This window comes from Bactrocera dorsalis, unplaced genomic scaffold (assembly GCF_023373825.1).
Source record: "Bactrocera dorsalis isolate Fly_Bdor unplaced genomic scaffold, ASM2337382v1 BdCtg139, whole genome shotgun sequence".
Classification (NCBI taxonomy): domain Eukaryota; kingdom Metazoa; phylum Arthropoda; class Insecta; order Diptera; family Tephritidae; genus Bactrocera; species Bactrocera dorsalis.
Genome location: NW_026038190.1, coordinates 34,321 through 50,000, shown reverse-complemented (window position 1 = coordinate 50,000; position 15,680 = coordinate 34,321). Strand labels below are relative to the sequence as shown.

At 37.5% G+C, this 15,680-nt stretch overlaps 2 protein-coding genes across 3 annotated transcripts; one reads left to right on the top strand and one right to left on the bottom strand.

The window, feature by feature from the left end:
* The first annotated feature begins 8,146 nt into the window (after positions 1 to 8,146).
* Positions 8,147 to 9,736, top strand: LOC105231618 (thialysine N-epsilon-acetyltransferase). 2 transcript variants are annotated; one of them, XM_011213018.4, is made up of 4 exons: positions 8,147 to 8,367; positions 8,482 to 8,533; positions 8,606 to 8,693; positions 9,392 to 9,736. In XM_011213018.4, the coding sequence occupies exons 1-4, from the start codon at positions 8,293 to 8,295 to the stop codon at positions 9,696 to 9,698; spliced, it is 522 nt and encodes a 173-aa protein (XP_011211320.1). In that variant the 5' UTR covers positions 8,147 to 8,292; the 3' UTR covers positions 9,699 to 9,736. The 2 variants fall into 2 exon arrangements, with proteins under 2 accessions (XP_011211320.1, XP_049317773.1); XM_049461816.1 differs by lacking the exons at positions 8,147 to 8,367; positions 8,482 to 8,533; positions 8,606 to 8,693 and adding an exon at positions 8,752 to 8,971.
* Positions 9,737 to 9,964: 228 nt separating this feature from the next.
* On the bottom strand, positions 9,965 to 15,445 carry LOC105231619 (trafficking protein particle complex subunit 10). The gene is made up of 7 exons (XM_011213019.3): positions 15,297 to 15,445; positions 15,015 to 15,238; positions 14,682 to 14,953; positions 12,846 to 14,616; positions 12,111 to 12,785; positions 11,695 to 12,040; positions 9,965 to 10,616 (listed from the first exon to the last, which is right to left on the bottom strand). Exons 1-7 carry the CDS (start codon positions 15,319 to 15,321, stop codon positions 10,387 to 10,389), a joined length of 3,543 nt encoding a protein of 1,180 aa, XP_011211321.2. The 5' UTR covers positions 15,322 to 15,445; the 3' UTR covers positions 9,965 to 10,386.
* Between the last annotated feature and the right edge of the window lie 235 nt (positions 15,446 to 15,680).

The window sequence follows — 15,680 nt, the reverse complement described above, 5'->3', positions numbered from 1 at the left end:
GTCATTCGCTGAAGGTCATCCTAGCCGAGGCTTATAACAAGTGTATGGAAAATGAATTAAGTATTGTCATGCTTGTATTGGTTCAAAGGGGTCAAATATACATATATACATATATGCGTAGCTAATTTAAAGCGCTGTTGGCATACCGACGGCCGGCAACATAGTATAATATATGAATAGAAAAACATTTTAAATAAAGTTGCAGGAAAAATTTCAGATTCGGATTTTTTATTTGTATACGCTTGTCAAGTAAACGTCAAATACGGTCTAGAATAGAGACATTTTTATTAATATTAATTGGCTTATTTATACATTACTTTGAATTAATCACATAAATCTCAAGACGTACAATTGTGTGTACCTCCTCTTCGTAAGAGAAACGCTTAAACAATTTATACTTATTTAAATTATACACACATATGTGCATATGTATGTATGTGTATATTTATATATGTATGTATATATATTTATATACAGCGGATGCGTGTGTGTACTCAGTGTATATTATTTTTATTGCTCCGCATGAGCTAAATTTTTATTTATGCCATAAAATATTGCTTGTTTTCCATATAAAAAATCGAAGCAAACGAGCAACTAAAAAACAGCATCCATTTTATATTCATTTTTTGCCTCTGTCGATTTTATTTGGGGCGTTGGAGTCAAGCTTCAAATAACAACGCAGAAATTTGAGCTCGTTTATGAGTAGAGAATATAAAGCCAACGAAAAGTATGTAGTAAGCACTAAAACCTCAAACCAAAAACAAATATTGCTACAAAGCAAACATGCACACATTTTATTATACCCTAAACAGGTGCATATGTATAAAAATGAACAGAGTGACGAGCTCGAACGTTTTAGCTATGTCCGCATCTACGTCTGTCCGTCTATATACATATACGCAAACTAATCATCCAGTTTTTTGTGATAGCTGTCTGACACTTTGCTCAAGTTTTTTTTTTAATTTTAAGGAGCTACTCGTTTGTTGGAATTGCGGATGTCGGACTACTATAGCATTTAGCTGACATGCAAATTGATCAATCCACTTCGGGTTTTTGCATAGAAAACTTTTTTGCTTGATAAGATATATTGACAAAATTTGGTGCGGAGTATTTTCCAAAACATTGCTATGATATTTGTAAAAAATTTCGAGATCGGAGCACTGTAGCATATAGCTGCCATACAAACTGACCGATGAATCTCAAGTCCCTTATATGAAAAACTTTTTTATTGAACTAGATATCTTCACAAAATTTGGCATAGAACATTTTCTTAGTCAACGCTATAATCTCTAAATAAATTGATCCGATTGGATTGCTATAGCATATAGCTGCCATACAAACTGACCGATCCAGTGCAGGTACTAGTATGGAAAACTTTTTTATTTAACAAGATAATTTAGCCAAATTCGGCCTTGAATATTTTCCAAGTCAACGCTGTAATCTCCGAATATATTGTTCAGTTTGAACTACTATAGCATATAGCTGCCATACAAACTGACCGATTAAAATCGAAACGTTTATGCTACAACAATGCAACTATGAAGGGTATTAAATCTTTATTGCGGTCGAGTTAGTTATTTTTTCTTGTTTTTCGAAATAGTTCGCTAGATCCGTGTTTTTATTATATGACGGTATAAAATAGAGGATGTTTTGAAAAAAATTGGAGTGTATTTGTTTTCGTGCAACTTATTAAATGGGATATTATGTTGAAAAGTGGAAGAATTGGCTATCAAAATGCACAATTTTAAATTATACATTTATGCCAATTTTAATTTTTTTCGATCTTTCGATTCCAAAAAAAAAAAATTTAAAAAATCAAAACTTTTGAATTTGATAAAAAGATTTATATAAATACATAAATATAAATATATTATTAATACATATATATGTATATGTATGTACATATCTATAAAAAGCTGCCGATTACTACAAAAAAGTAAAAATAAAATACAATAACCATTTGCATTTCCCTCTTTGATGTGCATACATTCACACATACATATATACATACATCTGTAAATACCTATCTACGACTTTAGATAACAGCAACTAACCACAGAAAAACTCAACAGCCAAAAAACTCATTCCACCAATTTTTCAAAGCATAAGTCATCAACGGTAGGAATCCCCTGCCGTCAACACAAACAAAAACGCTCACTGATCGGATATCAGTGACGACCTTCAACGACTGATAAAAATATGAGAGCCCGCTATACATACATACACACATACATATGTAGATACCTACAAAGGAAGATTTTTCATTCATTCAAACGGTTGTTTGTGTCTTTCCGTCAATCCTCCTCCATTCACAAAAAAGTGCCAATATGTCTGCGACAACGTGCAAAAAAAAAGTAATAATAAATAAATACAGTACTTCATGAAATAACAACTGTAACACTAAAACAAAAACAAAACAATAATAAAAAAAAATAAAGAAAATACAAGCCGCTGTGATAACCATAATAAAAAGCGATAAACTTGTCTAATCTACAGACGTGGTGTTGTTGTTGGCGCGACAAGCCTTATTGTTCCTTCTTTTATCGCTTCAGTTTACTTAATACATTCATCCATATGTATGCGCATGACTTTGCGATTATTTGTGACGTCACGCGGCGAGATAAAGTGCAATCGTTTGATAAAAATATTTAAAAAACTAACAAGCAATTGTTTCGGCAGCAATGAAGCTTTGCGTACCCTACCACAAAAAAGTGCAGACTGTAGGGGTTTGAAGCTGAATATGGAGGTATACTTTAAGCAGCCTCTGAGACAAAAGATTGAAAATTGAAAAATTATGTTTCCATATTATTAATTTTTTTTTCTGGATAGTCCTTTGAGTCAAAGTCCCTCTTTCTTGTTGGTATACAAATCACTCGTTTTCGATGACCGATTTGAAGTTAGGCGTCGCCTTAAACTCTACAGTATTGTGCTTAGTGTTTAGCATATTTAAACGTCGCAGCATTTGCGGGCATTCATGCGCCCAGAGACGCTACAAAGTAATAGACTAAACAATGCTAGCCAGCGAAAAAATATTTAATTAACAACAGAGGATTAAGAACCATACTTATCGCTAGAAAAGTTTGTCCTATCAGTGCACACGCCTCCAGTTAGAGGAAAAAGTGACTGCATCAGCATAACAAACAGGAGTCAACAGCAATCAACCGAGGTGACATTGCACATTCAATTACATACATATACATATACATATGTATGTATGGTATGTAAGTACATAAGTAAGTAAACATTGCACTCCTGCCAGTACAGACCGTTAGCGATAACTCACTTCCATAGACATATGTACATACATATGTATGCGCCTAAATATTCGTGTGTAAGAGAGTATTGAATATTCTTTTTTAAATGAATACACCCAATCTCCATTGTATGGAGTATAAAGGGTTTCCTAAAGGACCTCTACAACAACCATAACCAGCAGGGTTGAAAAAATAATAATCTTGCAGATAAACTGCCCCCATTCTCCGGTGGCTAACTTCTGTAGAAAGAAAGTGAGTTGGCATAGAAGGAGCAGGCGCTTGGATAAAAGCATACAGCGAGCGGCGGTTGATTTTCAATGGTTCTCCAAGGCAATTACTGCCACTGATGCAATCATAATACCGTTACTTGTACATGTACATATGTGCATGCAAGGCTCCAAATATAGCCAAAGTCGGCTCTGTTATGTTTTGCTGTTATCGGTAAAAATGTTTTTTGTTTGCTTGTGCGGCTGATGACTGGTGGCTGGTGGTTGGTGGCCTGTGGCTTGCATTCGGCGCACTGGCGCGACGTACAAATAAGTAACACTGTGACCAGGCGTTCAAGTTGATAACAATAAATAATATAAATAAGCACTTAAAATTCACACATACAGCACAATAATATATTTATTGAAAAATAAAATATATAGAAAATTATGAAAAAAGTTCGAGTATGAATAAATACTTGTATGTAACTGTATATGCACTGAACAGCTTATGTGTCGAATCTGAAAGAAATAATAAGCGCAAAAGTTGATAAGAAGGCATCAAAACTCACACTGCAGCCACTGGACTGCTACTTGTTTAGCGGAATATATTGAAAGACGCTCGATTGGGTGGCAAGTGCAGCGACAAGGCAAGTGCAAGCGTATAAGAATGTAAGCGTAGGCTACAAGGAAACATTATATTAGAATGTAATGGCATGTTTCTATGGCAGGAGAAACAAAAGAGGCAATTAGCATTTACATATATATATTATAACTCATATATTACTATAAACCTCGGTAACGGTCTGAAATGTGTTTTTGGATACACCAAAAATCCCAATTGGATAGCTAGAGACGTCGTGCTGCCCAGAACTCCTAAATGTGGCTGAGAAAACCGGTCGCATATCGAAAAAGCAACTTGAGCCTGCCGCATATGTATTGAGGCGACTAATGTCAATTCCAATTATGCCGAGATGCTTTAACCTTAATCTGGCGAAAGCTGGGCAGTGGTGGAGGAAGTGTCCAGATTTATCCACTACATCTTTCTATATGCAACTTTGATAATTACAAATTCTTTAGCCTCATCGCGTGAGGGACAAGAGGATAAAAGAATATCGGCTCGTTCCCATACGGATGCGATTTGGTGCGGTTGCTCTTTTTTGCAAGCTCAACTGTTTTACACTTTGCAGAGATTCCGCTGTGACCAGGCAAATCTGATATGAAAGTAGTTTGATACTACTGCCTACTACCACTAATGAGCTCTTGCATTCCTTGACCAGCTTTGGGCGCACCAAACATACAACCGTCAAGCCAATTCTACCTCTGCGAATGGCAGGCACCTTGTCGTGGTGCAGGGGCTTAAGCTGCCAGGCATTTACGGCATTTCCCAACCAATATGGCACCACTCCTGCCGAACCAAGAGCTGCCACCTCCTAAACCAGGGTGTTGTGCGATTCCCAGGCCCATTGGATGATTTTCAGCCAGGAGGTGCATTTGGTTGCATTCGCACGGACCCAACACCGTGCTAAATTGGAAAGAAACGTTATCGTTTCATGGAACTCTGGTGTCGCGGACCTTATAGTTCCCCTACAACAGTGTAGTCGTGCAAAGACGACAGACAACAAACTAACAACAACCCAAAAGATAAACTAAGGTAGCGGACTCTAGGAACCACAAAGAGCGACGACGAGCGCCCAGATACAACATCAGCACCGCTGCATGTAAGTGGTGTGCAGGAAGTTTAGCTTCCTAGATGCCCCTTGCCAGAGGACGTTGTTTGAGAAGCAAGCTAAAGAGGATGATCATGGCATGTCCCATGCAAAAGCCCTCTGCAGGCGAAGTCGACTGCGACCGCTGCGAAGGTAGTAAGCACCACCAAGGCTCCCTTCAGCAGGTTCAGCTGCTCAGATTCGGGAAGTCACTTCGCGTAGATACCGAAGAAGGTCGCAGAAAGAGGAGGAAAAAGACAAGGGCGGGCCATTTGTCGTCTCTATCACCAGGCGGGCACGATGACCCTCGATGGAAGAGCATGAGTGGTGGTGATTTGAAGTGGTACCTGAGGCATCTCCGGGAGGGAAAGACTTCTGAAGTGACAAAGTTACTAGCGAGGTATAGGGTCAAAGGAAGTAGTGCCTTCCCTGCAGCGAAGGAGCTTAAGGGCAGCGGCCGTACGCGCGCGAGGCAGCGTAGCTCGGAGCTCTGCCCGGTTAGCGTACCACACGCGAGGTAGCAAAAAGGCAGCGCATTTGACTGCCCAAACCTAAGCCGCGAAACGGAAGAGCAAGCAATTATGCCGCAGTAGCCTACCAGCTCTAAAAGACTGGGGGACAGCAGTGCACTAGTAGTCGGAAGCCAAATCTCAGCCCCGTACCCTGCGCATAAAAAGGAGAAAACATCCCGCCCATACATAGCATGACAGTATTTCTCCCAAGGTGCGCAGACAAGCCGTACGAGTTTGCTCTCGGGCTCGGCACTACTGCCAGTACAAGAGATCTACATGCCCCTATGGGTATACATCTAGTCAGTTATGACACTTTACTGAAGACCAGCAATCAAAAATCCGAGACAGCAACTTGTTCGTCTTGTTAAAGAACAGAATTCTTTGCAATTTCTGATCTTTCAACAAAATCACTCATATAGGATGTACAAATATATGTATGTACTCGTATGTATGCATGTACATAAGTGCATAAACGGAGCTAATAGTCAGCACGTCAACAACGGAGCAGTGAATTATAGAGATAAGGCAAGTACACTTTAATGGCATAAAATGGAAAATTATGTTATTTCTCAGTTATTTTTAATGCTTTGTACAAGTCATTGGCACATGCGTATGAACACATACATACAAGTACATATGTATATATAAATAGGAATAAATATGTTTGTACATAAATGCATGTTTGCATGTAGTGCTTAATACTCTTATTATTGACAGTGAGACATAAATGTTCTGGCATAAAAACAAAAACAGAAAATAAGTTGGCTTGCTGGTGAAAAGGTCACTTATGTTTACTGACAGCCAACCAACGAGTACGCGGTGGATGCGATAAGCAACAAAATGTACTCGATGCCTACATAAAATATGTTACACATACATACATATACATAAATATATATATATACATCTGTACCTACATGCATACATACATTACGTACATACTTATGTATTTATAACGTAACCCTATTACACCTCTGCCTTCGTCTTTGGTGGCAGCGATAAGAAAATGTTAATACATACATACAAACTTATTTATTTCACTTTTTGCTTTAAAAGATTTAATTTCCATTCCTAAAATCTGATTTATGCTGCCATAATGACTTAGTTAAAGTAAGAAATCAGTATTGAATAACATACACACACATAACAGTGCACACGCACTTCAACTGTATGTATGTATGTATAATATGTAATTACATATTTAGATGAAATGATACTGCCCTCTGACGCATAACTTTTGAAAATTGTTCCAAATCACACAACCGTTTTTTCAAAAGATTTTCAATTTGAGATGTGATGAAGAATATGTGGAGACAAAGAGTTCCATTAAATTTCTGGTGCCGAAACATTCAGAATGTTGAAAAAATGCTTCCTTGATAATTGTTTGTCGCGACCAAGTGTTTTTGATTGATACAAATTAATCAAAGAGGGCCGAGAACGCGCTAACGACCACATTCACGACGGCCCTCAACATCAACTGATGATCAACACGTCAATAACATAAAGTGCTTAGGAATCGGCGATTAACAGTCAGAGATCTTAACGGCATCGTTGGAATATCGGAAAGATCAGTGAAAACCATTTTGAGAGTTCATTTGGCCTTAAGAAAAGTGAAAGCACGAGTGGTTCTAAAATCACTAATTTTTTTTAGTAAATCGGCGTCGCGTTAACATTTGTAAAACTATGCTTTCCGACTGCCATGATGTCAGTAAATGTATGGATCTATGCTTACGACCCAAGACGATCGTACGATTACGAAGACGATCGATCGACCGAATATCGTGGCAAAAGTGAGCCGAAGCCGAAAAACCTCGTTAACGCAGTTCAATAATCAGATTTCTTCGATTATCGAGGTATGGTACACTCCAAAATCCTTCCAAACTGCATTCGTAAAAAGATTCCGGAACTCTTGGTTCGTTTATGACTTATCTAGCTCCGTGTAACTTTTGGCTTGTCAGCAAACTCAAACGAACGCGCCGAGGAAACCGTTTGGAGTCAATTGAAGAGCTCAAAGAATCTTTCGTAGTCCCTCAAGCAAAATTTTGAAAGCTATCAGATATGTTCAAAAACAGAACAGTAAGTGCCATATGAAATGAAGTCAAGTGACGTTGAAAGACGACTTTGCAGGCCAGAAATTCTGCTTTAACGCTACAAAAAGAAGTCGTTTTTGCATCGTATTGTGACTAAGATGTAAAATGGACTCACTATGACAAGTCTTGCTTCACTCGAGTTTTAGATCAGATCTTGCCCCTGCCTACTATCATTTGTTCCGCTGGCCGCGCTATCAATGGAAAAAGCTTGTAATAAGGTATCAAAATTGGTTTTATTAATTCTTGGCCACCAAGCCGGCGCAGCTCTTTCGGTATCCCATCCACAAATTGCCAGAGAGGCGGCGAAATTGTTATTTTTGAGTTAGTCGTTTTTATTCTAATTTTTAAAGTACCAAAAAAATGTTTGACATGGCAACCCATTCTAATGATAACATGTCAGTTTGACTAAATTTTCCTGATAAGCAAATCTTTAGAAAACAGCGAGCTGAGCAATGTGCAAATTAGAGCATTATTTTTAATCCTAAATTAATAACAGAAGTAATTAATTAATAGAAAAAGCGATGACATCTAAACCAATATTCACATTTAGACGTGCAAAAATTGACGATATCGGCGCGGTACGTGAAATGATACAGGTGAGTGTAAAGAAAATAATAAACAGACATGTTTTTAATTATAAATCAGATTAGATTCTAATATCGAATTCAAGTAGGCTTGGCAAGTTAGTGATGTGTCTCTTTTACCTTTAGGAATTGGCTGATTTCGAAAAGATGAGCGATGGTCCGAAACTAACAGAGCAAGGTAAATATATTTAACTTACATTTGAGTACATACACACATATTTACATGTGTTATAAAATATATTCCTTGCAGATTTAATACGCGACGCAGGACTCGACGGTGGACAAGAATTCTGTCATATATATGTGCTCGACCACCAAAGTGCAGAACAATCCACGCCGTAAGTAATTGCCGTCAAGACTTGTCGGAAATTTTTGCCGGTGAATAGATTTCAAATTTATGGTTGTTATTGTTGTTGCAGCAAGTTCAAACTTATGGTAGGCTTAATGGAAATGCTCGCAGCTAATAACATTAATGTTATGTAGCTGTTATATACATGTGTATGATTGCATTTTCTATAAGCCAACAGCTATTGCAATCCAAAACCATTTTTACCTCACCTCAAATAAATCACGAATCACCTGCACGCAGAATATACGTAGACACCGAAATATTTATGTATGTATGTATCTATACACATGCTTACATTGTTTACACATAGGAACCCATCAAAAAGGTTGACATAGACAAATACCCGATGACATAGTCCACCTTAAATATTTGCCATTAGACACCGATAAGCTGAAAGAAAATGTATCAATTTGAAAAGCAAATCACCCACACATGCACATGCGGAAACATATGTACACATGTAGATACATGCATAAAAGTTATGTATGTACATTTCTGCATACTTTTCTCCATTCACCTCTGTTTGTCAACTGATAAGTTCGGCACACATTTCAACCATTCTCAACAAATCACAATTTACACACAACAATACCAATCCAATTGGCAATACATACAATGTATACTCTCAACATACATAGCTTTTATAACTTATTCCTTAATTCTTTCTTTCTTTTTCGCCCCTAACAGCGTCACCATCGGCTATAGTATTTGCTTCTACGCCTACTCAACATGGCAAGGGAAATCCTACTTTCTTGAAGATATTTACGTGCGTCCCACATATCGTAAGCTGGGTGCCGGCGCTTATATGTTCAGTGCTGTTGCGGCAAAAGCGAAGGAATTTGGTTGTCAACGTTTGGATTTTCATGTGCTTGGCTGGAATCCAGCGCGAAAATTCTATAATCGTATGGGTGCCGAGGATTTGACCGAGAGTGAGGAGTGGCATTTTTATCGGTTGCATCGTGAACAAATCGAGAAATTGTCCAATGAATTATAGTGTTTTTACAATAAAAGAGTTTTTATAGAAAAAGTCAATATGCAACTTTTAAGCGCACTATTTTTTGAATGTGAATTCTGTATGGTAAACAAAACCAGATACATATATGTGACCTGGTCTACGAAAAGGGAGCTAACGTGCGAAAACTAGTTTTTCTTTTCGGATTCTATCAAGTGAAAAAGCCTCTCATCTTCCATCCGAATCAACTAAAAAGTGAAAATTGATTTTTTAACACCTAAGCCCCCTTTCCGTAGACCAGGTCACACATGTTTTATTAGTTATAATGTAATATTAATTTGTATAAGCCACCCTTCAATGAAATATAGAAAAATTCAAAAAGAAAGATCACTAAGAGGGCAAGGTAGCTACCATTAACATGTAAGCCCAATCAGACATTTTAACTGTTTTAGAAACATACAATCAAATTATATATGTAAGTGCCTGGGCGAACTTTCCACATTACAGTAAGAGTATGTAATTTCAGCACAACTATAATTTTAGCAAAGAATTACAACAACGCAATGAGTCGTTAGCATTTCCTTACAAGTAAACTAATAAACAAACTCATTTTTTTATGTATACGAACACTATTTTTTCCAAAATATTGCAACAATAATACTTTCACAGATTGCCTTTGAATAAAATAACTATAGTAATTGGTAAATATTCATTCTTTTTTCATTTGACTCTATTGTTCACCATTGCTGCTGGCTATAACGTGTATCTGCATGCTTTTGGTGCTATTGTATACTTGTCCTTGCGGAAATGGGGTCACCTTGGAGTGTGTGTCAGTTTTGGTTTTGCCACCGGCTGTATAACGTGACAAGCGTATATTTGGCATGGGAAGGAAACCCGTGCTCAATGGCATCACATCCAAGGAGATTGAGTGACTATTCACATCTTTCATTGAAACGACGCCTGTAACGGTAAAAAATACATATAAGCATGTTATATTTTATGAGAGTGTGAATGAAAATTATAAATCTAATATGTTTTCTATATAAAACGAAAAGGTTACTCACCGCATACTTTTCGTAAAAGTTAAATTAAAATAAAGAAAATTTGTTACTATACATGAAGAATATAACAAACTTAATGTACATACATACATACATATATACAAATAATGACAAAGTAAAGAATTCGTTGACTTATGCTACACACCGGCTAACGGATTTATGCAAAAACAAGACAAAATGTTATATTCGGTTGCAAAGAATCTAGAATGCTCTCACAAATAAATAGTTGTCATACAAAAACTTTATTTTGATCATTCAGTTTGTATGGCATATATATGCTATAGTGGTCCGACTTGAACAATTTGTTTGGAGTTGGTACGGTTGGCTTAAACATTAATTTATGTCAAATTTCGCGAAGATATCTCAAGAAATAAAAAAGTTTTCTATACAAGAATTTGATTTTGAGCGTACAGTTTATATGGCAGCTATATGCTATAGTGATCCGATCAAAAAAAAATCTTCAGATATTGTAGCGTTATTCTGGACAAAAAATTCTTCCAAATTTCGTGAAGATATCTCAACAAATAAAAAAGTTTTCCATACAAGTGTCGTTCAAGGATCATTCAGTTTCTATGGCAGCTATATGCTATAGTAGTCCAATCTAGAAAAGTTCTTCGGATATTATAGCGTTATTTTAGGCACTAATTTATGCCAAATTTCGCGATGATAACTTATCAAATAAAAATGTTTTCCATACAACTACTTGCTGTAGATCGTTCTTTTCGTATGGCAGCTATATGCTATAGTTGTCCAAAAGCGAAGGTTCCGACAAATGAGCAGCTTTTTGGAAAGAAAAAAACGTATGTACAATTTCAGCGCGATATCTGAAAAATTTAGCGACTTGCTGGTGTTTTTCTCAATCTCATAGAATTTTCTTTATAATATACACTAATTATATTTTACTCAACAAATTGCTTCAGTTTTGCCATTTTAAATGAAAGCTAAAAGTATAAACGTATATATCAAATATGACAAACCTGCGGAACGCCCACAAACGGCCCATAAATTCTGATCACTCAGCACCTCGTACATAAGATCCACGTAGGGATTTTCATGCACCTTGGTAATTTTCAAATTCAAATTACACACTGAGCGTAAACGACACAGCTCGTTCGGCTCAAGTTGAGTCTGCACTTTGAAAAGTGTTGTGTAATCCACCAAATCGAAAGCGCAGCCGTAGTTGCGTAACAATTGTGGATTTTCAACAGTTGAGTATTTTGTTATGAAGTGCACCTTGATGACCGCAGGCAGCTCTATCTCCGCCTTTAGAGGCTCCACTTGAATTTCATAAAGATAAGAAACCGTCAGACCTTTATAGATTTGCTACAAAAACAAGAAGATATTAATTTCAAGTAGTAAAATTAAATATGTATAACGCAAATAAGATGCCTACAACACAAGACTGCGTTGGTGGATTCAGATCCATTAAACGCACGCCCGCCACATCACATTTCACCTTGGCTTCGGTTAAGTATAAATTCGCCTCCAGGCCCTTCATGACGACATGCAAAAACTTTTGCGTGCCACACGTATGCAGTCGGCATTGGGCCTCAAGCGCGGGTTGAAAATCAATCGCAATCTGCAGCTCATTGCGTGACCAGGGGCATGTCAGTGTGACATAATGCTCCAAATGTTTCGATATTTTGCGGCCTGGCAAATCGGTTAGCACTTCCAAAGGGATTTCACGTTCCTCAAAAGACTTGAAATTGTGCAAAGACACTTGCAGCACACTGCTAAATGTAGAATCATCTTGCACAATGCTATTCGAAGTTGTGTCCGTGGTGCTTTCTTGAAGAACACCGTCCTTATCACTAAGTGGCTGGGTGTTTTCCTTGGGACGCGCCATGCGTATGCGCAGATTTTTTGAGCATTTCAGTGTTATTTTGGCATCAGCGGGAAAAATGAAACTGCCGCCTGAAACAGTTAGGCGCACCGGCTGCTCAATACCAGCAATTAAATTCTTGAAGTTCAGCACCGCCTCAGCCGGTTTAGTAGTGATCACAAATGGTGGTACTCTGAAAGGCAAATGCTCCGAGAAGAATTCCAAATGAGATATAGAAATGCGCATCTAAAACAAAGACAAATACTATTCATCACTATACTACAATAGATTTCATAATTAGCATACCTGTTTGAAATCCCATGTGCCCACACGCGTCGCTTTCGATTTCAGTTCGATTATATTAGTGCCAGGTTGTATAGCGATGTTCTCCACAGCTACGAAATTTGTAAAATCCGACTGAACACTGGGCGAAAGCTTACGTTTGGTGCTACTCGTGCGACGCACCGGTTGTTTGACTTTGGGCAGGTCACATGCTACCGATGCGCAATCCAGCATTTTATTCTGTTTGTAGTCTAAACGAAGTGACATTTTTAAACGCGATTCTTTGAGTGGCGATGCCGTTGGTGCTTTAGTAAGCTTTCCATCTTTCGTGCCACTAACCACCAACATTGAAGGTGGGGTTGTGACCTCACCAGTTAGTGGGGCGACATGCATCTCGTAGGACAATTGTATGCTTTCAGCGACTACTTCACGTGGATACAAGCTCTCTAGTTTTAACTGCACTAACACTATGTCATCCTGTATTATGGGTTCAGCATTGAGCACATTTATATCACAAATGCGAAAATGATCCTCAAGCACGCAGTAATTGGCATTCTCCATTGAAGGTTGTGCAGATAAAGTAGTAGTCATTGTCTTCACCGATTTGAGAAACTCATCGAAATAAAATGAGCGTACAAGCATTTCCAGCTCTTGGCAACAAGAAATGGAACTACATGTTTTCGTATAGGCCAACGAGTCCCCCATTTTGCGGTAGCAGTTAGCTAGTTCCAACAATGTTTGGGAGCTTAATGTGTGCCAATTTTCAGCCTTTAATTCGCGCAATAAGTCGGTAAAGAAACCAACAGCCTTGTGTGGCTCATTGAGTGCACAATAAAAGTTACCCAAGTCCAAACCCACTAGACGCGCTGAACGAGTTCGTGAAACGTGTTTGTATGTGCTAATAGCCAATTCGGCCAATTCCAAGTACAGTTTTTCAAATGCTTGATTAGATCCTAAAGCTTCCTTCAGTTGATCTGTTGCCGATTTCTTAGGCCGACGATTAGGCGAGCGGTTGCGTCTTTGCTCTGAGATCTGCGGTGTGGGATTCAAAAACTGCGACTGCTCTAGCGGTGAGTCACCAATGCCCGCTGATAACTGTACGACGATGTGCAACTGTTCGGACGTAGGCGTAAATCCGGGCAGTAGACCACACAATTTTCCCAATTCGTATAATTTATCCTTCGCTAGATTCCAAATGGGAGCGCAATGTTGAAAACAGATAACTTCATTCGGTTCCATGGCCTGCTCACATGTTTGTAGAACTTCCAAAGCACAAACGAATTCCCAGCATGACAGCGCACCCTCCGGAGTATCTAATTTGATAAGTTCTATTTCACGTAAAGTAGAAAATAAGAAATTTAACAGTCTTCTAGCGATTTCGGGTGTTTCATTGTTTTGCTGCAAAAGATGCGCTTGACGCTCAAAAAGGTAATTGCGAAATTCCAATATGGATACGGGGCTGTCTTTAATTTTTTTGCGTATTTCAAATTTATCTCGCCGATTTAAACAAATACCATGAAAAGAACATAATGGTTGCTTGAAGCATTCCAACCATTTTTGTTTTTCGCCAAAACCCGAGTTAGTTATAAATTGTGAGAACATGGCGTCCAACTCGTCATATTGTATAAGTGCTTCGGTGTGTAATTCAAGTTTTTCAAATACAAGTGCTAAGTCTTCTTGCATAAAGAAATATTGGCGAAAATCCCAGCCTTCATGATTTCGTTTTTCTCGTCTACTACGTATCAGTTCCTCATATTTAGCAATATTGCGATTATAACTAGCGAGCATTAAAAACCTATATATAGACACATGTGCTGAGATAATTGTAAGATAATTTATAATATATAAAAAATCACTAACCTGATGCGTTGGACTAAACAACGGAAAGATTCGGCAGATTTTTGTTCAAATTTCGCAGGGTTTAGCACCGAGATACAACGATCGTCATTCTTCGTAGCAAAATCTTGTCGTATTTTATCCAAAACTGTGGTACGTGGTAATAAGTTTTTTGCTTTGCGAACATCCAGGGTCTCCACTAATAATATCATCCAATCAGAAATACCAAATGCTGTCAACTGCTTTAGCCAATTTTTAATTTCTTCATGTGCGTTTGCCTTATAAGTATCTAAATCCTGTAATTTGAATTGGATTTATATAAGTGCAAAAGTTTACAACTAATTTTTTTCAAAATACATTGCACTCCGTAACGAATATATGCAAAATTGGGTGCTCCAGTATACTCCATTCTCCCTTCTTATATTTTTCCAACACGTTTACGTTGAAAGGTTGTGCTTGTGCTTCTAAACGCACTTGCTTGGTGGGGCGATGAAATGTACGTCTCCATTCGCAAGTATCTAGTGGAATAGCGTTGAGAATTTGTGCTTCCAAAGAACGAAATAATGGCCCAGCTCCCGAATCTTTAATAAGAAATATTTTATATTTGAATAGCAATTGTTATAATATTTAGCAACTTACATGTAATTATTGGTTTAACATTCATATTTATGCACACTTTTATTTTATAATCGAGTACAAAATCTTTTAATTAAAAAGTTTTGTTTATTTGTAAACGCAGACACAAATTTCTCTTTTGCTATCAGCTGTGTTTGACAATAGATAAATAAATAAACAGAGAGCGAGAGTAAAAACATACCCGCCTTTTTATTAATTACCCAGTTAGAAAACAAAGGGTTATTTCGCGATTTGTTGTTAAAAAATTTCATTTGAGAGTACAAAATTAAATAATTTATCGAAGACTAAATAGCGTTTAATAATTCAAAAACCATTAAATCTACTAAATACATTTTAATTTGAATGGTTAACATTTCCAAAATAAGACAAAATCTGTTATTTTTTTCA